Source organism: Alnus glutinosa, chromosome 1, assembly GCF_958979055.1.
Source record: "Alnus glutinosa chromosome 1, dhAlnGlut1.1, whole genome shotgun sequence".
Taxonomy (NCBI): Eukaryota; Viridiplantae; Streptophyta; class Magnoliopsida; order Fagales; family Betulaceae; genus Alnus; species Alnus glutinosa.
The window spans coordinates 35,896,914-35,923,304 of record NC_084886.1 but is presented as its reverse complement, the minus strand read 5'-3'; the positions used below and the strand labels follow the sequence as shown (position 1 = coordinate 35,923,304).

Genomic DNA, 26,391 nt, shown 5'->3' with positions numbered 1-26,391 from the left:
TTTAAATCGGTTGTAAGCTTAACTGCCTAAGGTATTGTCCAAGTGGCTTGATTAGTGTTAGTCTGGTAGATTTGCTTCAGGTGGCATTAATGCACTGGACTGTAAAAGCTAGTCTCCATTTATTCCTGAAATTTCATGCGTGATTGTTCTGAAATGAGTCCGTAAGAAAATAACAAAGCAGCTTTGGGTTTGAGGGATCTTTGTTCAAGTTAGACTTGCCATGGCCCATGGGATGCCTTTTCAGTTTTGCTCCTTTCGAGGAATTTTTTGATCTCTCTGAATATTCTTTGTGAATATTTTATCTTCACTCCAATTGCAGTACCTACTTTGTATCCTGTGTTTATTTCCTTTCGTTTGGCAGTTTCCCAATCTATCACAAGTGTGGTTTTTTGTGACAATGTATTTCAGTTGGTTTCATTGAGACTAAGATGCACTTATACCCCCTGAACTTTCACTCAGTTGCACTGACACCTTTTGAACTTAATTTTTAGACAAGTTAGTACTAAAACTGTCAAGAAGTAGCAATTACCCCCTTTTATTAGCCTTCAGTCCAAATTAATAACGGGAGGTGACCACGTGCTGGTCTTGTGGCCAAAGGTAATAAACTGCCTTATTTTGTTCCCTAAATTGAGCACGTGCCTTTGGGTTGGTTGTTCTCCAAAATAAAATAAAAGAGAACATTGATCTGCATTCTCCATAGAGCACTCTAAGTTCTCCCATAGAATGGCCAATTTCTCTAGTACCTATCTGACACAGGTGACTCAGCATTGGAAGAGCTCATCTCCCAAACATAAGACCTCTGCGTTCTGGAGCAGGTCCTCCGCCATCAACTGCTCTTATTTCACTGATTCAGTTCTTGCCTACTGAACTCGTGTCCCGTTTCTGCAAAGTCAAATCCTTCCTGCTCACTAAGCCCAAGCCCAGACTCTCACCCCCTCCGTACACAGGCCAACTTGAATAACACAAGTGTGACAAAAATCTGGTACTGATGAGGATGGTGGTATATTCTCACATTCCAAAGAGAACGGAGATGAGAAATGAGTTTCTATCAAAATCATGACCTGCCTATGCCTTGTCACCTCTTGATTCCTCTGATACAATGAACAGAGTGGGGGGAGGCGGAATTCAAAACATGGGTCAATTTCATCTCCTTTGAATTCTTCCACTTTGTTGCTAGAAAATGTGACTTTCTTGACTTCGAAACAAAATCTAAATGAGATTTCTTGGTAATGGGTGATTCTATTAGGAGTAGTAGATTTCTGAACCCGTGGGTTCTCCATTTCCAGAAAATGGGTCTTGAGCTCAAGTGTGCTCTCTGGTATCTGTCACTGTTTCTTTGCTTTAAACTATTAAATTACGTCAAAAAATTAGAGAGGAAGAAACTGAAGCTCAATTTTTATTTTTTAAAAAATTGGGACAAATAATAAGGTTTATTATTGCCTTTTAGTGGCCATGTGACCAGCATATGGTCAACTCCAATTATCAATCTAGACAGAAGGCTTGTAGAAGGAGTTGTTTGCTACTTAATGATAGTTTCAGTTCTAAGTTGACGAAAAAATTAGTTTAGGGGATGTTAGTGCAACTGAGTAAAAATTTAGGCAGTGTTAGTGCTCATATACCTGCACTCTATTTTCAAGATAATTTCTGATCATTGTCATCAATGCCATTGTTGAAGCCATATATTATCCATTTTGAATCAGCCGCTGCCATTACTGTTCTTTCAATTTACTTCCTTTAGAGCTGCTTCTTTTGTGAGTTTGTGATCTTGAGGCACATCATAGTTTGATTGTTTCTACTTAACTGGAAATTAGATGTTTCTTTTTCCACCTTGCGCCAATGTGTCCTAATAAAATGTGATAAATTCTTTGTTTTAATATATGCAATTGTTTCTGTTGAATGTTTGGAGATGGAGGACAAACGTATTTGTTATACCAGTGGGCTTATTGCTGCTTTTTTGTTCTTTTTTATTATTATTGTCGTCATTGTTGTTGTTTTATTTTTATTTTTTATTTTTTTAAAAGAAAGCATTTATGGTGAAAATTGTTCCCTAAAATTGCAATTAGAGATGTATGAATTATACCTGTAATTGCATCTTACCCATTAGAATACATGTTAGCTTCTCTCTACTTTAGACATGGATTCTTTTTCACGTTGATGAAACCGTTCATGGATGTACTTTATATGCATCTATGTAGATTGCTGAGTTTCATTAGCTAATTCTAAATTGGCACAGGATAATGGGGAGAAATTTATCAGCCTCTTAAATGCCATCAGTGCTTATGCTGAAGGATTTTCTGCCAATCCAATCATCAGTAGAGCACTTCGCTTGTGGAAGAAGCTTGACACACAATGTTAAGTTGGTTGTGCAATTGGGCTTGGCGGGCACAGCCTGTTTGCAATAGATTTGCCAGCAAAAGATGTATGACAAGCTTCTCTTTGTACAGTAAACTCCGCAAAATTGGCTCATCTTAAAACTGAGTATATAAGCAGAGTAGTGACGATTCTTTTGCTTTAATCTCTAATTTTTGTACCTATTAGGGTTTCCACACATGGTTCAAAATTTTTTGGGTTCTTAATTACTTCTTTTCCTTTTGCTTTTTGTGTTTCTTTCTTTGGGGTTCCCGATTCCTAGAAGGAACATCAAAGCAATACATACGAGATTCATCTCCCGGCCATCTCTTTTACAGATTCACCATTGAATTTGTGAGATTCACATATAAGTCCTACAAGTTTAATGGTTGATTAACCATCAATTGTACGGAGATAGGTGAAAGATGCGATGGAAAATGATTTTTATCTTCTCATTCTTTTGTAACTTTGTAGGACGTGGCTTGTGTTCCCTATGCTTCGTAGATTTGATGCTTTCAGCAAGGCATTTTGTGCTCTTTACTTGTATTGCTAGTTGATTGGTTTGGTTGTTGATAGGATGGGGTAGGCCTGTTCGTATACTCGTACGTAACTGAACCATTTGTAACCTGATCGGGTCAGCTTCCGATGATGGCGGGTTGATGAAAGTCGGGTCGGAAGTTAGTATAAGGTAGAAAATTCCGACTAATTGCCCATTTTGCCCTCTTAATTGATAAGAAAAGGACAAAAAAAAAAGAAGAAAAAGTTTGATTTCGAGTTCTTTTCTCCTACTGTATGGTTATAAAAGAAGAGACGAATAAAAATTAGATTTTTTTTTTTTAAAAAAAAAAAATTGAATAAGAAAAGGGTTACATGAGAGGATCTTTCTCACTTTTGATTCAAAAGAAAGAAGTTGACGATCCTATAAAAGAAAAAGGGGTGGACACTCTAAAAATAGATTCAAAGCAAACTAAAACAATGTTGAAATAAGTATAAAGGGTAAAAAATGGGTCAAACAAGTGATTTGATCATTTCAAGGGGCAGTATAAGGTTATTATAAAAGTTAAAGGAAAACAGATTAAGGCAAATATTATCTGTGCTCTCACTTGAAAACAGCAACAACCACCAAAAAATAACTAAAGCGGAAAAAGCACCGTTAAAGAGCATTTATATGTTTGTAGGTAATAGGGATATGTTTTTACACATACGGGCCCATAATAAACATGTTGTCGGTGGCGTTCACCTGTTAGGCTTAATGTATGTTTAATACATACAGAGCAATGTATATATACACACAATTGGTACATTAAAATGTAAGGGTATCATCATATAAAACTAAAGTTCAAACCCATACGAGGCTATGAGCTAGAAGCAATTAATCCTTTGGAGTGAATAACGTGTCTAACATAGTAAAATTACATTCTGATTTTTAAGTAAGAAAAGTAGGGGTTACAAAATAAAGCACGAGATTTTTGTTTAATTAATGATCCATTTTTCTATAAATAAAAAATAAAAAATCCGCAAGAGAGAGAAAGTGCTGGATATTTGGGGAGGACAACCCATGATAGGGTTGGGCATGAGCCAAACTAAGCTATTACGGGGAAATTCGAAAACCCCATCTTTTTAGGCCTGGGCCAGGTCATTTCTTTAGGCAGTGGGTAAACGTTGTCCAAAAACAAAAAAAAAATTTAACTTAAATTCCTACCTTAGAAATCCGATAGGCGGTGGGATGAGATGGTTATAAAAACCAGGGGAATAGTAATACCCAAATCATTCATAATCTTCTTTGTGAGTATGTGCATAATGAATATATATGTATATATATATATATATATATATATATATATATATATTTGAGATTATATTATTTAAAATGCAAGTTTATTTATTTAATTAACTCAAAATGATAAAATTTTAACAATACTTAATTAATTAATAATTAGTATGGAGTTACATAAAGGTAAACAATTATGATATTTACTTTATATAAGAAATGAATAAGTTAATTGAGCAACTTGTGATAAAATCGAACTCGAACTCGTGTTCGAAATAAAATTAAACGAGCCAAGCTTGAACATAATATTTAGCTCGGTGATAAGTTCGAGCTCAACTCGTGTTCGAAATAAAATTAAATGAGCTAAGCTTGAACATTCAATACTCGACTCGACTCGGCTCAAATACAGCAATAATTACAAAATAGCCTATTTGTACCAAAGTTGTTCATAAATGATGTACAAAGAAAACATGCAAATTAAAGAGTTTAGGGAGCCAAAATTGATGACCACAAAAAGCAAACGCAGCTGAATAAAAGCAAATTATAATACTTTATTTCATTAATTTGTGAGGCCATATATCGAATGCCCATGTAGACTGTGGGCAATACAATAAGAGATACTTCTCTTTCACCTCATTCACTAGTTTGCATTCTTAATTTCTTTGTAGTCCATGCATGCATTAATTGCAAGCAAGTATATATCCAAGAAAAGAGATCCTAGCAACTGAGATTATCACCGGTAGAAACACCGAATTGGTCACAGTATTGAGTGTAATACTGGATGCGAGATTGGACAGCACCAGAGTTTCCACCATTGCATTCAACTGCCCCGTTAATCGCTCGAATTGTTGCCCCGAACCCTTGGCTTAGAACCGGCTCAACATTCAGCGTCCAAAACCACAAGGCCGTCTTAAAGGAAATAACGGCATCTGTGGCCACCGTTTCAGGAGAGTTTAATCCGTTGAACCCGATGCTATTTCCGGCTGCTCCGTAATTGTAATTCCAGCTTAGCTGAAGCGGTCCGCGCCCGTAGTATTTTTTGTTTGGGTTGCATGGATACTGTGTGTTACTCTCGTCGCAGTAGTCCTGGGAAGCACCGTTTATCTCTTCTATGTAGCAAAAAGCTGCCCAAACACAAACAGTTATGATGATCATGTGAAAAGAATTGAATAAGTTAATTAGCTAGCGAGAGGGAGCAAATTAAGATCTTACATCCAGTCTCATGCGTGACATGGGCAAAGAAAGCAGCAATCTCACGCTTAGAATCATCGGCAGTACCATTTGTGCCAAACTGGGTATACGAGTTAAGAGCATTCAGAAACGCGACCCTGGTGAAGAAGCTCTTCCCTGGACAGTCTCCACCACCAGCCTGATTAAGTATCCCGTTAAAGAAATCTTCCGTCACAATATCGGCCACCGAAACGCCACATGTACCAGGGGATGCATTAGACTGTACCACTTGTACCACTTGTACCAAAACGCCACAGTTGCCGTATTGGCTGCAACATAGGTTTGTGGCACAACCACAATTTTGACCCTTCACATATCCTGCTAAGATTAATACGACCACAGCAAGTGTTTGAAGATTTTTTTTAACACAACATGAAACCATCTTGGGATGAATGAAGAAGATGATTGCGTCTGTGGTGAAAAACAAAGTTGAGCATGCGTCTCATACTTATAACGCAACACATATAGGGTGAGATGACTATATGTTATATTCAATAATAATCCTCTTATATTCAATGATACTTTTAAAAATGATATGACATTTAAAATAACACAAAAAGAAAAAGAAAAGACAGAGACTCTAATTCTCCTCCTAACATTACTCCGTATCTAACACGGGTGCCGGGTGGGTCTCGCTTTTTATTATGTTACTTGTTCATTGGGTCACATGATTTGAGTTTTCATATATAGGACCAACTGCCTTTATGTTCTGTTCTTGTACATTTGGTCATATATTTTTCCAAAGTTAATTCGGTGGTCCCTCTCTTGTTTCGCTGCATATTGTTATTTCTATATCCATCGTTATGATCACCACATGCAGCCATGTGAAATTGCTTTCTTCCACGAATCTCACATTACAATCCCGTAACTCGCGCGGCAAGACCATCGTATTTTGACCGGCATGACTCTGAAAACTCAAGTCAACAACGACTTAAATTCCAAAAGTCTTAAAAAATATTAGACTTTTTTATTAAAATATTCGGTGAGTTAATTTGATAAAAACACTAAAAAAACTACTCTCAGCAGCCTTATTACTTTCATAAAAAAGTTTTGGTGAGTGAAAATACTCACCATTTTTTATGAGTAGTATTCACTCACTAACTCTCTCACCAATTTTGTTTCTCCTTTTTCTCTCACACCATCACAACACTTTTTTCCTTTTTTTCTCCCAACTCTCGCGCACAGTACCAGCAAGCCTACACCCACGCACAGCAGAAATCAACGCAGCTTTTGCGCAACTTCTGCTCAGGTAAACCACTAAAAGACGATGGTTTACTGCACCGTAGAAAAACACCCATAATTAAAAAGAACTACTCTGATTCTTATTCTTTTATTATTTATTTATTTATTTATTTTTTTTTTATTTTCCTTTTGGTCAAGAGTTGGAGCTTTTGATTGCTTCTCAATGATGTTGTTGCTTTGTGGGTATGTCGTTGTGTTTTTTGGGAGAATTTATCATTGTTGGTTACTTCCGGGCTTTTTTTTTTTTTTTTTTTTAAATAGAAAGAGAGATACCCATTTGTCTGAATATATCAGTTTCTAATTCTATCATGAAAATCCATCCAAGTATGTGCACTTTTGATCTCGGTCGTTGTATTTGCACTTTTGATTTCAGTCATCATGAAGGATTTTAGAAAGAAAAGAGCGACTCTAAAAGAAAAAACGAGCTATAAGAGTAAAAATAGAAATTGAATGGAAAATGAGTATTGGTCGTTGTGGTGAATGATAATTGTGGAGAAAATTGTCTTATTTAGTGTAAAGCATATGACAGATTTTTTGAAAAATATGACCGTTAGGATAAGACAAATTTTCAAAAATATGACTGTTAGGAAAAGATAAACATTCAAAAAAGATTAAATACAGAAAGAATAAAGAAATCTAAAAAAAGTATTATTTAATGAAATAGTGATAGTGAATAGTTAAAATGGTGAGACTATTGGGGAAACTTTAAAAAAGTGGCTCACCAGAATAGAGAAAAGTAATTTTTAGCTATTTTGGTGAGTAAAATTTGGTGAGACTATTATGAATGCTCTTACAACAAATTAGGTTAAGAGCTTAAAATATATTTTTAATACATAAAAAGTAGTCTTAAGTAAAAATAGGCCTGTTAAGTAAAAATTTTAAAGAATACTTTTTTACTCTTAAAAAAGCTTAAAACTTTGTTTTTGTTAAAGTATTGATGAAGTCATTAAATTTATCTATTTCTATCAGCTTAACGTTTTAGGATAATCAGTGATTTAACATGGTATCCGAACTAAAAGTCTTTAGTTCGAACCTTAACTTTGTCATTTACCCTAATTTCAATTAAATATTTCACATGTACGACCCTGCTTATTAAAAATATGAGTAATGCTACACATTATCCCCTTATCCTCCTTTTGTCCTCCCAAATTTGATGTGGCTCTTAAAATTACCATTGAATTTATGATAGATCATTATTGAATTTTGATCCAATGGTGATTTTAAGAGCCACATCAATTTTGGGAGGATAAAAGGTGGACAAGAGGATGATGTGTAACATTACTCTAAAAATATAGTTTTAATCCAAACATTATGATGAAAGTTAAAGTGTTGGTTAAGTTATAAAATTTTACATCTTCCTATCAGCTTAAACTTTTAGGATAAGTGGTAGTTTAATAGTTACAATTTTTTTTTCTTTATTTCTTTCTATATATATATATATATATATATATATATATACCTGTTCCGAATATAATTTTTGCTTTGTCACAACTCAACTGAAAAACACCATGTTGGGAAATTATCCTTCATTCCCAATTTGGCCAGATCGGCCCATGTCAGGGGCCACAAGCCCACTTCAGTTACTGTAATTCACACGGCGGAGTGGAAATTAAAATTAATTAACCACAAAACACTACTTCTAAAACCTCAAATAAACATTGCAGCGAAAAATCTGAATAATTTTTCTTTTAAATTGACCTCATAAAGACATACATGAAACTAACCAGTGTATCTATATCATTAAACAATGTACGTGAAGTTTGGCAAGACAACCTCGAATAGGAATTCTCCGAAATCACATGAGCTCTCCCCCATCATCGTTTCGTCGCCTTGGACACCGAGTTCCCTAGCCATGTCTTCCCTACCATCTACTGCAACCACTCTCAACTATCCTCCGCTGAGAATTATCTATACATGAAGTGCAATGTTGATGCCACTAATATCATTCAATTGGGTCTCGCTCTCTGCAATGCCAATGGGGATTCTTGCTATGTCTGACAATTCAATTTCAAAGACTTCAATAAGGAGACCGATTTTTACAATTTAGACTTTATTGCGTTACTGGAGCCCTAGGGAATTGACTTCCAAAAGAATTGAGAAAAGGGTGTAGATTCTGCAGACTTTACTAGGCTAATCGTAAAGTCTAGTCTGTTGAGCAATTCCAAGATCACTTGGGTAACTTTCCATGGGACTTATGATTTTGGATACTTAATCAAAATCTTGATCGGGCGAGAACTTCCATTTGATCTCATGGAGTTTATGGGTGTGGTGGTACACTTCTTTTGGAGGGTTGGAGAGGGTAGCCAAGACTCTACGGGGTCAACCGCGTGGTCGAGACGAGTCACCAGGCTGGTTCTGATAGTTTGCTGATATTGCATACCATAATGAAACTCAAACATGTGCATTTTTTTTTTGAAAAATTTTTGATCGACTTTCAATTACTTCTTTATGGCTTGGAATTTGATGTTGCGCGCTTGACTGCGTCTTGCAACGTGGTGAACATTTGTTAAACAGTACTTCTCGAGGGATTCATTACGGCTTGCAATGTGGGAGTTTGGGTCCAAAGTGTATTCCTTACTGCTTGCAACACCAAAACAATTTATGGGTATGATGTATGATTTATGCTTTATTAAATACAATTTATATAGTTTCTTTTATGTGATTTTCTTTCCCTCCAATAAATTACAAAAAATGCCCAAGAAAAGAAAATAAGCTTAATTAGGAAACTACTTACCAACGTTAATGAAGAAACTAAGGGTTTGTTTGAGTTTGCGATTTTAAAAAGTGCGATTCAAAATAACGATTTTAAAATGTGCGATTTGAAAAAAATGATTTTTAAAAACGCAATTAAGCGTTTGGCAAAATCGTAGTTTAACTTTTAAAATCGCGAATTTATCTTTAAAATTCTGCGTTTTCAAAAAAGCATCATCTTATCTGCGATTTGAAAAAGCAGATTTTTTGCGTTTTCAAATTGCAATTTTTAAATACGCCGTTCCCAAACGATTTATGTTCTGCTATTTGGTTTAAAATCGCACTTATTGTCTACGAAATCGCAATTCCAAACGCACCCTAATACTTAACTAGGAAGCATTTCTGCATGTGGCAAACAACACTTAAATATTATTAGAATGAGAAAAAGAGAAAATATGGTTAGAGCCCTTATGTGCCTTAAACTTATACTGAATTTGGACAAATTGTCCAAATCCATTCCTTGTTGATTGAAAGGAATTCCTATGCCCCAACCAACAAAGTAAATATACCTAAACTAATAGAATGTATAATTCTTTTTCATAATTGAAAAAGACGGGTTATTGATATTTTTACGAGCAGTATTTTATTGAAGACTTAAAGTTATTACTCAACAAATAAAAATTTAAATCATTTATTTATTTTATTAAATAAAGAATAAGATCGATTTAGACATAATCTATTTTCATTTGGTATTTTGGCTTAAATTCTTTGACTCCTCGGTTCTCAATCAAATCCTCTTTTTTGAGGACTGAATAATTCCAAATCATTTTATTTTCAGTTAATAATTTTTTTTTTTAAATTTAGACTATTTATAAATTATTAATATTTTATTGGGAAACTGGAATTCTTTTGGCCCTTGTCCGCTCCGCTCTTTGGAAACCCGCTTATTCGACTGATGAATTGTTTCTGAATGAGCAGAGTCTTTCCAGGTTCTTGATATCGTAATTTATCTCTTGTGAATGGTACTAAATCCCCATTCCCACGTCGACCTCAGTTCGTTCAGACTGCCATCATACTATGCTCATTGTATGAAGAATTTTTTGAAATTGCCAATATATATAATGTGATATGATTAAATCTGAAATATCCTTCCCTCTTCCAGTTGTTAAATTAGATACTAAGATGGAATTCCTCTAATTCAGGTCGGAGGAAATTTCTTTCCTGAAAGGATGTAAATTTGAAAAGCAATTCTTCACCTATTACAAATTTACAACAATTAGAAGATGCAGAAAACCTTGAAAGTGTAATGGAAAGAATTGAATGTTTCATAAAGGAGAAAATATATCATCACTTCACATTTAGGAGATTCAGGCGGTTGGTGTCTTGTCAATTTCTGAATTTTCAAGTTCGATTGTGGCGTTAAATCCGAATTTATTTCCAGGTATAAACAAGGACTTGAGTTCTTCAGCTGTCTGGATTGTGTTGATTTTCTGGTCCTTAACACTCAGATTTTCCTGGTATATATATATATATATATTGAGTTTGATCAGAACCAAAATGATCAGTCGAGCCCACGCATGCAATGATCGAGTGGGTGTAGATCGATGAGATTACCTTCTTTACATAATCAGCCATGGTTGAGTTCACAATTTCTTGTATCACAAACTTGGTGACACGCTCCTCACCAAGTATCTGTAAGAGGAAGCTCTTTGGGACCTGACTGACCAAATTTATCAATTTTCCATCTTGTAAAACAACAGTAAACTATATATATATGTAAATACAATAGAAAATGGATCCTTAGCTAGGGGTTGGTGTTTGGGTGAGGGTAATTTTTTAAGATTTATTAGAATCTTAAAAGATTATCTAGTTTGGTTGCACTTAAGTGGAGAATATCTATACTTCCCTTCTAGATAGTTGGGAATCCATATTTCAGTGGCCTTCCAAAAGTTTTTTATTTTTTTATTTTATTTTATTTTTTAATTATTATTTTGGTTATTTAAGAAAAGTTAGACTAACCATGTGATAATTTTTTTTTTTTTTAAAATAATAATTTTTGGTTTTGATTGTGACCATTTGTAAAACTTGTATATACACATTCTTAGGAATTCATATTCTTATGCATCACATTCTTGGAAATGTGAATACCGGGTGTGCTTGTTAACCCACTCTCTCTTTCTTTTCTTTTTTTTTTCTTTTCTACCAAAAAAGTCAAAATATTAACAAACAACTTTCAATACAAAAATCTTCAAAACAGCTTTCACATTTCTGTCACGTCAAAATATATTTTTTAAACAAAACACGAAAAACACTTCCTAAAAAAAGTTATCAAACACACCTTAAAAGATTCGCAAACCAAACACAGCGTATAAGGGTGACAGAGCTAGCTAAAACTAAGTATTTTGAACTTATAAAACCTTACCCCTGACTTTGGTATGGGAATAGGGGGCCATTAAAGGGCACGATAAACACAAATCCACCTTAAAAGTGCATTTGGAGTTAATTGGTAAAACACCTAGAATTTTTAATTTATGTTAAATTATCACTCGTCTCAACTGCTTAACAAATGATTAATTTAATTATTTAATTAACATTTTAACACTATAAATGTAAAGCTTAGGATGTTTAAGTTTATATGTTGATCCCCTTTCTAAGTAATCAACTTTTAAGAGTACCAAATCAAAGTATTGGAAGGTTAAAACTTTTGAGCATAAACGTCAGATTAAGCATAGATACCAAAATTAAGGCAATATCAAATGGAATTTTGATAAATTGCCTACGGTCAGAAGCCACTTGCCTGGGATGTTTTTCCTTGAGTAGCACCGATGCGCAAGCAAAATGAAATATTGTTAGAATTCATGGACTGACAAACTAATAGGCTGCAGAAAATACAAATTCATATAGAAAAGAATGATAAAGATAGGGTCGGTTTGCAATAAGTGCGAGTTAAAAATAAAGATTTGAAGAAAGAATTTTTTTTATTTTTATTTTTTTAAAAAAAAATGCAATCTCAAATGATTTATTTTCTGCGATTTGATTTGAAATTGCATTTTCTGTTTACGAAATCGCAGTGCTAAACGCATCCACATACTCTTATAAATTGCCATATCCATCCAGTCACACGTACAGAAATTAAATATTGGTTAACCCTGGAATACATGTCAATTTTATGATACTCAAGCCCTTCAGCATGTTCTTTTGACCATTCAATATTAGATAATTAATCAAGAGGCTACAGCCACCAGTTGAGCCAGAAAAAAATGCAGCTAAAATTAAGCCCTAAACATATAAACGCAATTATTTTCAAGTCTTTTATGTTTTCAATTATATATTGTATAAAAATAATTAAAGAAAGTAAATTGACTATATCATTTGTTGGTTGATCTTAAATCTAAACAAATGAAATAAATCTGCATGCAGGGAAAAGATTTTTATATTGTGTAAAAAAAAAAAAAAAAAATTATCACTACAAAGTAAATATAGTCCAGAAGGATCAGAACAATGATATACATTATATGAATTGTATCACGTACACATACATATACATCTCTATGTATCGGTTTTTACTGAAATTACAAAGTTCACGGGATTTTAAAATGTACGATTTGAAAATGTGATTTTTAAAATTGCAGTTAAGCTAAAATAAAATTGCAGTTTAGCCTTTAAAATTTTGTGTTTTCATAAAAACATTCCCTTACCTGAGATTTTAAAAAATAGATTTGATTTTAAAACGTAATTTTCAAATAATTTATTTTCTACGATTTAATTTAAAATTACACTTTTTATCTACGAAATCACAATCCCATAAGCACCTTTGAGGTCATCCATTAATCAACCATATATATTATCTCTATATATATATAACGAGAATAAACGTAAAGCAAGGTTACAACTTGAACAAGAGAGGCAGGGGTATATCAAATCAATGTGCTTAATTATACCTCCTTTTTGCCGGCGAAATCCTGGAACTGGCGGTGCTTCGCGAGCTAAATTTGTTAAAACTTGATCAAATACTTTTTGCGTCTCATCCCCACTCAACTCCACTCTTAACTGCCAATTGAACATTATCGATCAGAACATTACAATTCCAGTGAAAAAATCACTGAAGGGTTTTTTGTGCTAAATTAAATAAATGGCAGAGATTTCCTCCAGTGAAAAAATAACTAGAGTTCTCTCCCAATCTTACAATCTCCGCCATTTATTTTTGCATAAGAAATCCTCAGTTATTTTTTTACTGGAAGAAAGCCAAACTCAACCAATTCAAGTCTTGCAATAATGATACATTCACCTTCACCATAAAGAGGGAAATTCTAGCGTACGTGACTAGAACAAAACACTTAGTTTTCTTAAGAACAGTTTATTGAATGATCTCATCCTTCAGAAACAATTAGTACTTTATATTTTTGTGAGTCTAACAATTGATAAGGACAAAAGAAAAAGAAAAAGGAAACAAACATCAAATTAATCTAATAATCCCAACTACCACTAATGTCTAGAGAAACATCTTATCACTTCGTATAAACTCAAAGAATATTGCTACACATACTCTCACTTCTTCATACCCATTTTTACGCTCCCTTATGTGGCTTTTAAACTAACATTGAATGTGTGGAGATTTTTTTATTAGATTTTAATCCAATAATAATTTTAAAAGTCATTTAAAAGAGTGTGGAAATGGGTGAGGAAAAGTTTCCGTGTATGTAGCATTACTCAAAGCCAAAAGATGTGTTATTGGGGATGAACTATAAAATCAACACCACAAAGGAGATTCAAACTTATTGGAGGCTCACTTGTATCTTATTTTCATCTTGAGACTCGATGACTATCTTGGCATTTTTCAATGGTATTGCATTGCCCTTCTTATCTGTAATAGATGCCTCTAAACCTACAACACCAGAACGCCAATTTCCTTAATTAATTGCTGAACAAAAACAAATGTAGGAATAAAGAGATTAAACTGCATTGATTTCCAACAAAAGAAAAAACAAAAAACAGAGATTATTGCAGTTTGAAGTTTACTTCACCAGAACTAGATGCAGATATCCGATTGGGCAAACGTGTTAGACCACTCCTATGGGAACTACTAGGAAATAGTAGCCTGAAAACAACAGAAATACTTGACATAAATGCTCCTATAACTCCAATTTATAGAGATCTAAAACAATCAAACCCAGATTCTCAAAAGATTGGCACGCAAAAAAAGTTTTTTATAGAAGCATAAAAATAACTGCAAAAAGTAATTTATAGAAAGAAGTGATTTACCTCCTACACAGATGCTGCTGAATATTAAGGAAATCGATGCGTGTGGAGCTTCGACATGTTAGAACACGACTGTGGCAGCTTGTTACGGAAATTTGCTGTCGAAAATAGCAAGAGCTTTCTTGTTATCCGAAGACAGTACTACATCTTAAGGAGCTGTTTGGTTTCTAAGAAACTGTAGGAAAAGAAAAGAATCGATTTGGTTGCTTACTCTGGAAGTTCGAAGATTTTGTTGAAATCCTGAAGGAACGGTTCTGATCATCGTCGTCGTGGTCGAACCCATGCTGCTTCTTCCGTAGCGCGCGATTCGTGTTCTCACAAACAGTCTTATCCAAGTTGAAAGTTCTGTCCCGACGGCTCAACGACTTGCCGTTTAGTGGTAGAGGAACAACGACTAACCTTTACATTGCCGTTTGGATGCAGATGATATAATTATTTTTAAACTAAATGGTCGAAATTTTATTACATAGTGGTAAATATTTAGATGATAAAATCGTAACAATTTAAATTAAAAATAATTGTTAAAATTATATTTGATTCTATAGGATAGTGGATTTTTTTTAATTTTTTTTTTGTATTCATTTTTTTTCCTTTTCACAATTAAAATGATTTGAATTTATATTATTTTATGATATTATTATGTAATAAGAATTTTAAAGTACATTTTAAAATTTTCCTATTAAATATTTAGCAAGTTGACCTCCAACTAGAAATAACTACAGTTGACCCTTTTAGAATGAATAATATTATTTGGTAGTTTGTTTTATGTTAATTTTTTTTTTTAATAAGTATTGATTTAAAAGTGAATTGACAATAATAGTTAACATAGTAAGATGATATTATAGTATGTAACCTTGCTAAATACATAACAATTAATCTTTAATTTTAGACCCAGCCGTGTAAAAGCGGCGCCGTTTACTTGCTCAAACGATTTCAGAACGTTCGACGTGAACCAAACGCGCTGCTCTATTGCTGTTTGCTCTGAAGCAGTCTGATCCTATGGACATTCGCACCACAACGTCGTCGTTCCGCGATTCACCTCTTATTGGCAATAGACACAGCGAGACCGTTCGTTCGCAAGAGCCAAATAACAAAGGGAGGAGAAGAAGAAGGAGGAGGAGGAGATAATGGAAATAGCCGTTAACACCCTCTTCTTGGGTTTAAATCCAAAGGTTATCCATCCTTTTTTTTTTGGGTTTCCCTTAAGCATTTAAACTTGTAATGCTGTGGTAATTTACTTACAAATTGAAATTTCTTGTAGATAATAATAAATCACAAGAAACCCGTAGATGGCTTTACTTCAAAGCTCACCGGTAGAAGCTCGCGTGTTTCACATCCTTTGAGATTTGATGCTCCAGAATTTCGCGCAGGGTAAGACTTGAAAATTCTATTGGCCGGATGGTTTCTTTCTCTTTGGTTTTTTTTTTTTTTTTTTGGGAAATTTTGTTCATATAATGGGTGAGGCTTCTTGGGTATTTGCTTTACTTCGTTGATTTTCCTGAATGAGCGTAAAAAACATGCATATACTCCATATTTGATTTTTCCGTTACAGGAGAAGTCGAGAATATCTGCCTGGTGTCTCTGCTGTATTATCATCAGGTGCAAATCCAATTCATTCTCTTCCAAGTAGCAGTCTGATTCTATTGTTAACGATTCTGCAAAATAACCGTTATTACTTACTTAGTTGCAGAAGATGTTGGAGTTTCTTCGTCTCTGTTTGATGAGTTCTCTGTCTCTCGTACAAGTACCAGTGAGGCTAGAGAACTAACGGTAATGCTAAAAAAATTTATTTTGGGATTTTTTTTTTTTTTTCACCAGTACTGATGATGATTCGAGGACATCTAAGCCAATATTGTCATGGAGATGATTCTTATTCTCTTTAGTTGTTCTTGTTGGTTGATCGACAAATTTTTAATGCAATGTATATGATTAGTCATTACTATTATTGATTTTGACCACAAGTGATATTTGTGATTTTTTGTTGGCAGGTAGGCGTTGAGGTGTTTAGTGTCAGAACTCGAGCGATTTTCGACAATGTTTTTGACAGAATGGTTGCCGCAGCCCAGCCGATCCGTGGCTTTCGAAGAGTGAAAGGAGGTAAGAATTTTCAATCCAGTGGATGTTTTACAATGGAGAAGCTCATTTCTTTTATTACCTCTTCAACTGTCCATGAAGTGGCTTTCAACGAGTATTTAACTGGTATATGTTGAGGTTGGCTAGTATGGAGGAGCACGTCATGTACTTGTGGTTTTGTATGGAGGGGCTTACACATGCTCTGACCATGCACTTTTTTCCACCACTTCTATGCTGTTATGTGCATCTAGTTGTGACATCATATGCTCTGACAGGCAACTATCATATCAGACATTTGTGACCTCTATCATCGGCATTGTTGCTTTCACCATGACTTTCAGTGATCATCTGTGTTTCTTTGTGACATAGGTGATTTATTATAGTTTGTTCTATATATACTCATTATTATGATTTGTTGAGTTGAAGGGACTGTTATGTAACAGATAAGTACTTGATGTATTATTAAATGAGATAAAGTTTATAAGTTTGAGATTGGATATTCATCTAGATTAGAAAAGGAACACAACAACTCAACAAGTGGCTGGATGAGAATATATATGAGTGATCTAGTGGACAAACTGGCAGAGGGGTAAGGACATCAAAGAGAAAAAGGCTCACAGGCATCGACCCAATTACCCCATATGCCTTGTCCATTGACGTTTCTGGCAGTAGTCTCCTCCTGTGTCCTCTTTGGTTGATTATCACACTCTTTCCAGATTACTTTGCTGCAAGAAGGAGCTTTTTTGTTCAAACTTAGATCAAAAGAGAAGCAAAGCATGGAGAGAGAGCTGGCCTGTTTCTTTTTTGCAAGCTTGAATGCTGTTTTTTTTTTTAAAATTTTTTTTTATAAGTAATCAAGATATCATTAAAAGCGTAAGGCGCCTTCAGGTACACAGAGAGTATACAAGAGAAGCCACCTAACTAGTAAGAGCAAAAAGAACAAGAAAATCATGATAATTAATCACCAAAGAAGAAACAAAAGCAGCTGCTCAAAGATACAGTGTGTTAAAGAATAAAGACTTAATCTCCTCCAAAGTTCTCTCACGGTCTTCAAATCTTCTATCATTCATTTTCTTCCAAAGACACCACAAAAGGCACGAAGGTATCATATTCCACACAGTAGCACTCGGAGTTCTGCTGGCAGTTCACCAACAAGCATACAAATCAACTAATCGTCTAAGCATAACTCAAGACAGCCTAAATCGACTGAAGAAAACATTCCACAATCCACATAGCACAAGCAACCTCACAATGAAGGAGAAGATGATCCATGGACTCCCCGTTCATTTTACACATACAACATCTATCGACCACAATGATGTGCCACTTCTGGAGATTGTCCATGGCAAGAATCTTTCCTAGAGCCACCGACTAAGCGAAAAAGGCCACCCTCAAAGGAGCCTTAGTCCACTAAACACTCTTCTAGGGTAAGCGGAAACCATCATTACAACTCATGACACTATAAAATGATTTAACACTAAGCAATCCTCTTTTGGAAGGGACCCACCATAGCTTGTTCCTGCTTTCCTGTCTCTCTCTCTCTCCCTAAATACAACACTCGGAAAAACGAGGCAAAGCCATCCACCTTTCAATCATGAGCCGCTCTAGCAAAGCTCCATTCCACTAAATGTAGCCTCCAGGAATTTCCATATGATCTGCAACAAAAGCATCATTTCGCACGCAATACCAAATAAACCCAGAAAGGCTTCCTTAATGGCCATATCCCCACACCATAGATCATGCTAAAATCTAACCTCGGAGCCATCTCCCACCTCAAATCTAGTATGACTTGAAAACTTCCCCCAACCCCTCATAATATTCTTCCATAACCCCATCCCATATGCCCCAACAGGCTCCCTAGAGCACCACCCTCGCCAGGAGCTTCCATATTTTGCGTCCACCACCACTCTCCACCAAGCCTCTCTCACAAGCCTATAGTGCCAAAGCCATTTATCTAGAAGAGCATGATTGAATGTCAACAAGTTTCTAATCTTCAACCCTCCGTCAGAGATCGGCGTACAAACCTTGGACCAACTCACCAAGTGATATTTGAACTCTTCACCTACCCCACCCCATAAGAAAGAGGGGCATGAAATATGTTAGTAAATTGGAAAGAAACAATAGGAGTTTTGAAGACTCGGAAAGATCCTTGGAAGAGATCCTTTCTTTGCTCTATCACTCTTTGTATTGTTGGACTTAGGCTTATGTCCATCCTTTGTATATTTTTTTTTCTGACTTTCTCACTCACTTTTCTATTTCTAGATAGGTGTTTTCACTGTATACTTCCAGTGTACTAAGGGGCGCCTTATGCTTTTTCTATAAAATTGATCTCTTACCTATCAAAAAAAAAAAAAAAAAAATTGGAAAGGTTACTCTTGATTAGGGTAAGCCTACCACCTTTAGACAATTACAACACAACATTTTTCAACTAGCCAATCGATATTCTATTTTCTGAATAACACCATCTCATATATGCTTGGCCTTATGGGAAGCCCCCAACGGAAGACCAAGATACTTCAAGGGCAGAGACGCAATCTCAAAGCCCAGAATCCTAGCCAACTCAGTCACACTATCAACATTTCCAATAGGAACCAATTCTGACTTGGCTAAGTTCATCTTCAAACCCGACACAGCTTCAAAACATAAGATTAAGCCCCGTAGATTACGTAGATGATTAGGGTCGGCCCCATAGAAAATCAAGAGAGATGTCAGTCCTTGTCCCCACAAAGAAGCCTGACAACAAACCTCCAGTCGCTGCAGGAGAAATCATTCTACTTAACGCCTCCATTACAATGACAAATAGCAAAGGAGACAAAAGGTCCCCTTGCCTCAAGCCACGAGAGCTGCCAAAAAATCTCGTGGGAGAGTTGTTCACCTAAGAGGAAATACAGTGAGCTATCTAAGAGCACAATTTCCCCCCAAACCCTCTCCTTCTTAGCATATACAGCAGAAAATCTCAATTAATATGATCATATGCTTTTTCTAAGTCTATTTTACAAATAACCCCCAGATCTCCAGATCTCATTCTACTATCAAGGCATTCATTGGCAATAAGAATAGGATCTAGGATCTGCCTAGCTTGGATAAACGTATTCTGAGACTTAGAAATAATCTTCTCCAGCACCATCTTGAGCCTGTTTGCTAGGATCTTAGCAATAATCTTATAGATGCTATCCATTAGATTGATCGGGCGAAAATCCTTGGGGTTGACAGCCCCTGGAATCTTCGGAATGGGAGTAAGGAACGTAGCATTTAGACTCCTCTTAAACTTACCACTATCATGGAAGTCATAAAAAACCTTCATGATATCATCTTTCAAAACAACCCAACAAGCTTAGAAAAAAGCCATAGAGAAACCGTTTGGGCCCGGGGCCTTGTCACCGTACATAGCTTTCACCACCTCCCTTTCCTCAAAAACTCTTCAACCAACTAGCCCTCTGCCTCATCAATAGAATCAAATGAAAGACGTCCACCCTTGGCCTCCAATTGAATTGCTATGTGTACAACTTTTTATAAAATTAGACAATGTGCTCGCTGTTAATATTCAAAAGGAAAATTGAATGTTGTTAATTTAATTGGTTATGTTTGAAGTCATTCTATAAAGCCTTAGCTAGTTAAGAGGTTTCCTCATTTCCTTGGAAGAGTATTTTGCGTGTTAAGGCTCCGTCGCGGGTGTCGTTTTTTGTGTGGATAGCAGCCTTAGGAAAGATCTTAACGCATGACAATCTGCGTAGGTGTAATATAGTGGTAGTTGAATGGTGTTGTATGTGCAAGAAGAAAGGGGAATCCATTGTCCACCTCTTACTTTAATGTGATGTTGCACGGGATATATGAAACTTTTTTTATATTTTGTTTGGGGTGGAGTGGGTTATGTCGCGACGGGTGCTGGATTTGTTGAGTAGTTGGGGTAATTCGTTAGGTCGTGGTCAAGTTAAGCAAATTTGGAAGCAGGTTCCTTTATGTGCCATGTGGGGTCTTTGGCGTGAGAGGAATGCTCGGCACTTTGAAGATGTAGAAATGCCGGTGTTGGATTTTTGTTGAAACGTGATTTATACTTTATTTGTATGGGTCTCGGCTCATCATAGCCTAAGTTGTATTGCTTTTGCAGAGTTTTTAATTTCATGCTCATCTGTTTCCTCTTTTTAGGGGCACTTTTGTATACTTTTTGTGTACTAGGGTTGCGCCTCTCTGCACTTTTTAATGATATGCATTATTTATAAAAAAAAATTAAAAAAAAAAATTGACTGCTTATGTAGATGATCAAAATGAGCACTAAGCATCGTTCTGCATCTCTTTTGCTTTATACAAGCAGCATATTTTTATTTTTATTTTCCTCCTATCAATATATCTCTAACATTTTCTTTTTCATGATTTCTTCCTCGGCTATGTCTCTGACAAACATTTGATGACTATCAGGAAAAACACCGAATGTAAGTTTCTCTGTCCTTTGAATCTGCTGCAGCCTGCGATCAACTTATTTAACTTATTGTGATTTGCAATGTAATTGGGAAATGGTTTTCTAGTGTTAGTTAAGTGAGGATGTCTCTGTGTGGCATTCTTGGCACACATTGCCAACCCCAACCCTTAGCAGTCACAAGTGAAGCATGTTACAGATCAAAGACTTCGGAAATAGTTAGTGGGACAAATATCTGATGTATACAATTTCATTTGTAGTTATATATAAATCCCTATTGATGAAATTTTGAGCTTTATCTCTCCCTCCTGACGCAAAAAAGAAAGATATACTTTTACTCTCCCAAAATAGCATGGTTCGTTATATTGAAGTTAATTCATATGCTTACAACTACAAACATCTTCAATATCTACTGAGAGCAGTTCCTTTGTTCGATCAACCAACTACAGGGAAGTGGGACTCATTTTTCTTTTTCCCCTCTTCATCAATAGTGTTTTTTCCAGTTTTTAGAAGTGGCTGTTCTTTAAATGAAACCATTATATTTTTTCTTTCTTAAATTTACAATATAGAATTTTTTTGGTCAGTTATGTTTGAATGTTATCATTCTTCAAATGCAACCATGGGCCTAGGGGTTGGGTTAGAAGCTCTCCTATTTTATTTATATGGAGAAGCCAAAATGGCTCCAGATTTATTTTCTCTACTTACCTATCAAAAGAAATCTGTAATGGTAGTTATTATCTGATCCATGTGGCTCCACCCATCTAAACCATCCCATAGAGACACATGTACGTGCAGATAGTCACATAAACACGTACTGTGTGTGCGTGCAAGAGAGAGAGATGTACTAACATGTGTATATAAGTTTACGTGGATTGACATGCATATAAGGGTACATAAAGACACAAGCATTCTAGGTTCATAACTTTTCTGACCGTGGAAAGGGTTGCATTATGCCTTTTTTGTGTTTAGCAGATACCAAGAGAAATTCTCTTAGAAATCCTTGGGCCTTCTAAAGTTTACAAGGAAGTAATCATGGAAGTAATCAACTCTACCATAGCTGAATATGTGGAAAAGGTACTAGATATAGAATTATATTATTTTTATTTATTTTCTTTGAGTTAAATGTTGGATTCCTGATTTTTTCTTATTTGCTTGCATGGGCTTTATCTAAACAATGCTTGCTTATTGCTTTGATATATTAGCTTCATATTAGTCATGCTCTATATAATAGTAGGTGAAATACTTCCTGTGTACTAGGGTTGCGCCCCTCTGCGCTTTCTAATGAATTCTTACTTATCAAAAAAAAAATAGTAGTAGGTGAATTCTTTCGAATGTATTCAAATGCATATATTTTATGGTACGAAATCCAAATCATTGTTTCAAATTACTGAAACTTACAAAAATATTTTGAGATATGATCATTATTGGACCCATTTTAATATCTTATCCAAATTTGTCCTTTTCCGATAACAAAAAGTTCCAGTGATACTGTCCAAAGTCAGCACTTGTGCATTTTATAAAGGAAACTAGAACATTGTACATTGTTCTCTGCTTCATTGCCTGGCATGTCAAATCTTAATAGCTTCTATGTAGTTTGAAAGTGCAGTATTGTCTTCCTATTAAACATTATTAGAGATGAAATGATCTATGAGTGGGTGGTGAATGTAATGGAGAATAGCTGTATTGTAGATGTGTAACTAATATGCACCATGTTTTGACTATTCTACTTATGATTCCCTTTGTTATAATGGGTACTAGTTTTGTTGAGTTCTAAAAGAACTTTGCTCGGAGAAAATATGCATTTGATAGGTAGTGCAAGAATATTTGACAATTTCTGAAAATTTGAGCATGTAGGTTTGATTTCCAGCAATTTTATTTAAGTAGTTATACATACCATAAAAACTTTTACGTGTTAGTGAAATAGAAATTTTTGCAACATATAATTGCAACGCCTATATTTGAATGATCCACCAATTGATTTGTATTCCAAGAACAATAATTTGGTGAAGATATTCTGAGGTTTGCCTGCTATATTGCACTTTTCTCATATTCATCACTCAATGTTGGACAACTCTCAAACATGTAGCTATAGTTACTTGGTTTTACTAAACATCCATCTAGTTTCAGGGATAGTTGATATGTGATATATTCTAGAAAAGAAAAGCGGCCAATCACATTACGGCAAAAGACAATTGACAATTTATTGATATTCAATATTATCTTGTTTAAAATGAAGTTGCATTTCTTCCTCATCATCCTCTTCTTCTTTTATCAAGATGCTGCTTACCTATTATTGTTCATTTATCATTCCCATCACCCAACAACACGACTACCTACCCTCTTGGGATAGAGAATTTCTTGGTTTGTTCAATCACACAGAGCCTAAATTTAGTTCTCTGCTCTTCTAAATTGTTGCAGGAAGGTTTAAAAGTTGGCAAAGACTTGCGAGTTGAGCAGAGTTTAGAAGATCTGGAGGCCAAATTTGAGCCAGGTGAAAAATTCAGCTTTGATGTGGTTGTTCAGCTTCAGGAAATGAACTGAACATTATGTGTACTTTGATTTCTCTTCCAGATTTTGTATACATTTTAATTAGGTTCTGGAAAGGAAGCTTTGTTATAATTGAACTAGTTTAAACTGGAGGTCAATTCCTTAAGTTCCACATTTATTTAGAGAAACGTTTCAGCAACAGCTTTTATTGCAATTCTCACGAAGTAATTGACAGTCTGGACCAAGCATTTGGCCGGAAGACGAGAGCTTGATTATACTGCCAAACCGAAACAATAGTCAATGTCCCTAAAATATCTCCATGAAGCAAGTGATAATTCTCCCTTTAAAATACTTTAAAGGAGATTACCATGAGTCAAGAAAGAAAAGGTGCTTTATATATATATATATAAAAACAAAGTGAAGTATCTACCTTCTTGGTTTGACCAATGGTGGATTCTTTTCGGAGCAGAAACAAGTATCATGCCTTCTTTCTTATCAGACAAGTTTGAATCATGTATATGCAAAGAATAATCCTCATCTTTTCTCAAAATTCCCTAGGTTATTATATTTTCTTGTTCATTATAATATCCCATTGATTATGGGTTGGGATTATGAGTTCTCGGTAAGTGGATACCTCCATTAAGTATGCTACCAAGAAAATATCAATTTGATGGTGGGAAAAGTTTTCATTTGAACCTATCTTGAATAAGATCCGTATGGAATTCGATCTTGGAGACAAGAACCAATTCTTACTTCAAAAGAGTTTGAACATGGCTAATATAGCCTCTCTCAGTTCTAAAAAAAAAAACTTAAGAAAAAGTTGATGAAAGCAATCTCAATCTCTCGGTTACTAAACAATGAAGAAGAAGAAGGTGAACAGAATTCTCCCCTGCCAAAATATTTTCAAGATTCACAAGATCCTTTCGAGAAATATGCCATCAATTAAAACTAATAGACTTTACTTTAAGAATAGAGCATCCTATTAGACCACTATCGGAAGAATCATACTTTCGGCAAAAGATATCAGACATGGCATCTTACTTTCGGCAAAAGTAGTCACGAATTACTGTCGAAGCATCTTACTTTCGACAAAAGTAGTCACAAAATTACTGTTAAAAAAAGTTGGCACTATTTGACACTTTATTGTATATTTTAATATTTTTTCTATTCTCTTTTGGAGCCTATTTAGGGACTCATTTCATTTGTATTAGGTAGATCATATTTTACTTTTATCTCATAATTTCTTTTGTATCTTTATCATTTCTCATTGTAATATTTTCAGTATTGAAATAAAAACGAGAGTTTAAAGTTCAAAGATTTGTACAAGTAAGTGTGAAGTTTTAAATTTTTAGTGAAATGTTTTCAGATTACTTGTTCGTATTATTATTATTATGTTCAGCAGTATGGTGTCTTGAATGGGAGAATAAGGATACAATATAGAGATGTAATATAGTGTTTTCATTTTTCTCATGTTTGGTATTCCAAGCTGATGTGTCATTCTCCTATTAGAGGGCACAAAGAACCTAGTTTGTGTCGATCCCTATAGAAGTTAGTTTCTTTTAAAAACTATTGAGAAAATAGTTTTACATCTCCTATGATTACAACTAAAATGGAAACAAAACTTGTATTTCTTAAAAAATGTATAGATAGTGAGTAATGTTAGAAACCATATTTTTATCTTACAATTATTCTATTATGCTAACGTGACAGTCCTAATCAACCCTTGGTTTTTTTTTTTTTTTTTTTTTTTTTTTTTTTTTTTTTAACAATAATTGATCCAATGGTTAGTGGAGACTGCCACTTCAACATTGTGAGATAAAAATATGATTTCTAGCATTCATAATTCGTAGAAAGAAACACTTTGATGAGAATGTTAATAAGTTAGTGACGAGACAACACAATCTGTTCAAAAATATTTTAGAATTGATTATTTCTAAATATAGTAGATCAAACTATTTCTTCAATTTAGAGTAAGTTTGAACAATTTCAGAAAATTATTTTTGGTTTTTTATTTAATTTCAAGCAATTAAAATCACTAGACGATGACAGTTTGCCAAAAAAAAAATTATTTTAATCTTGAAATTTTTCTCAAACATGATATTTATTCTGTAAAAAGACTAAACATGATATTTATTCTGCAAAAAAATTATTCAAAAATTATTTTAATCTTCAAAATTTTCTCAAACATGACGTATTAAATTATATATAAAAAGACTAAATTCTTTTCGAAATGCTTGTATCGTTTACATAATTTTATTGATAATACCAATTACAATTGCTTGTGCAGAAAAATATTTTCCTTGTAAAATGTCTGCTGTTACCTAACATTGTCTTGTAGGTTGCCTTCATTCTGTACTTGAATAAGGAATGATGCTTAACCGGCCCTCCAATCGTTACTTGGTATCCAAGCTCAAGAAAGCAATAAAATTCAACTTAAGATCGATAATGTAAAGAAATAAAAAAATAAAAAATAAATTGATTAGGCATATTATCAACTGAAAATGAGGTGTTAGAACAACTTAATTAGAAATTTTTTATTCTAAAAAGCAAGAATAATGATTTTCAAATAAAACATATAATATAGAATTAAGATAAAATATTCTTTAATTGATATTTAAATATAAGAAAAAACCTTATTTAAGTTCATTGCCTTAATCTTCAAAATTTAATTTTTTGAACCGACCTGACCATTGAAGTTCAGTAAGTTAAGGGCATGTTTGGGTAACTTTTATTTTTCAAATACTGATTTTTAAAATTCAAATTTTACTCAAATTTTATCAATTTTTTTTTTTTTTTTTTTAAAATTTTGTCTCAAATCTTTTAAATCATTTAAATAAAATTTCAAAAAACAAATTCTCTATTTATAATTTTAATT

At 34.3% G+C, this 26,391-nt stretch overlaps 4 protein-coding genes across 7 annotated transcripts in view; 2 read left to right on the top strand and 2 right to left on the bottom strand.

The window, feature by feature from the left end:
* Nucleotides 1–2,669, top strand: part of LOC133879507 (uncharacterized) — a 51,146-nt gene extending 48,477 nt beyond the window's left edge. For all 3 annotated transcript variants that reach the window (XM_062318089.1, XM_062318096.1, XM_062318082.1), the window contains one exon: nt 2,234–2,669. In XM_062318089.1, the coding sequence (XP_062174073.1) occupies nt 2,234–2,356 (123 nt within the window). In that variant the 3' untranslated portion in view covers nt 2,357–2,669. The remainder of the gene's footprint in view (nt 1–2,233) is intronic.
* Nucleotides 2,670–4,651: 1,982 nt separating this feature from the next.
* Nucleotides 4,652–5,780, bottom strand: LOC133858818 (endochitinase EP3-like). The gene is made up of 2 exons (XM_062294276.1): nt 5,333–5,780; nt 4,652–5,244 (listed from the first exon to the last, which is right to left on the bottom strand). The coding sequence occupies exons 1-2, from the start codon at nt 5,730–5,732 to the stop codon at nt 4,838–4,840; spliced, it is 807 nt and encodes a 268-aa protein (XP_062150260.1). The 5' UTR covers nt 5,733–5,780; the 3' UTR covers nt 4,652–4,837.
* Nucleotides 5,781–10,567: 4,787 nt separating this feature from the next.
* LOC133858817 (uncharacterized) lies at nt 10,568–14,859 on the bottom strand. The gene is made up of 8 exons (XM_062294275.1): nt 14,754–14,859; nt 14,546–14,640; nt 14,308–14,381; nt 14,074–14,168; nt 13,225–13,333; nt 12,081–12,094; nt 10,898–10,999; nt 10,568–10,797 (listed from the first exon to the last, which is right to left on the bottom strand). Exons 1-8 carry the CDS (start codon nt 14,823–14,825, stop codon nt 10,651–10,653), a joined length of 708 nt encoding a protein of 235 aa, XP_062150259.1. The 5' UTR covers nt 14,826–14,859; the 3' UTR covers nt 10,568–10,650.
* Nucleotides 14,860–15,561: 702 nt separating this feature from the next.
* On the top strand, nt 15,562–23,724 carry LOC133879493 (uncharacterized). Of its 2 annotated transcripts, none has more exons than XM_062318076.1 (8): nt 15,562–15,714; nt 15,804–15,913; nt 16,095–16,141; nt 16,233–16,312; nt 16,531–16,639; nt 21,032–21,045; nt 22,002–22,103; nt 23,448–23,724. In XM_062318076.1, exons 1-8 carry the CDS (start codon nt 15,670–15,672, stop codon nt 23,568–23,570), a joined length of 630 nt encoding a protein of 209 aa, XP_062174060.1. In that variant the 5' UTR covers nt 15,562–15,669; the 3' UTR covers nt 23,571–23,724. The 2 variants fall into 2 exon arrangements, with proteins under 2 accessions (XP_062174060.1, XP_062174052.1); XM_062318068.1 differs by having other exon boundaries at nt 16,227–16,312.
* The last annotated feature ends 2,667 nt before the right edge of the window (nt 23,725–26,391 follow it).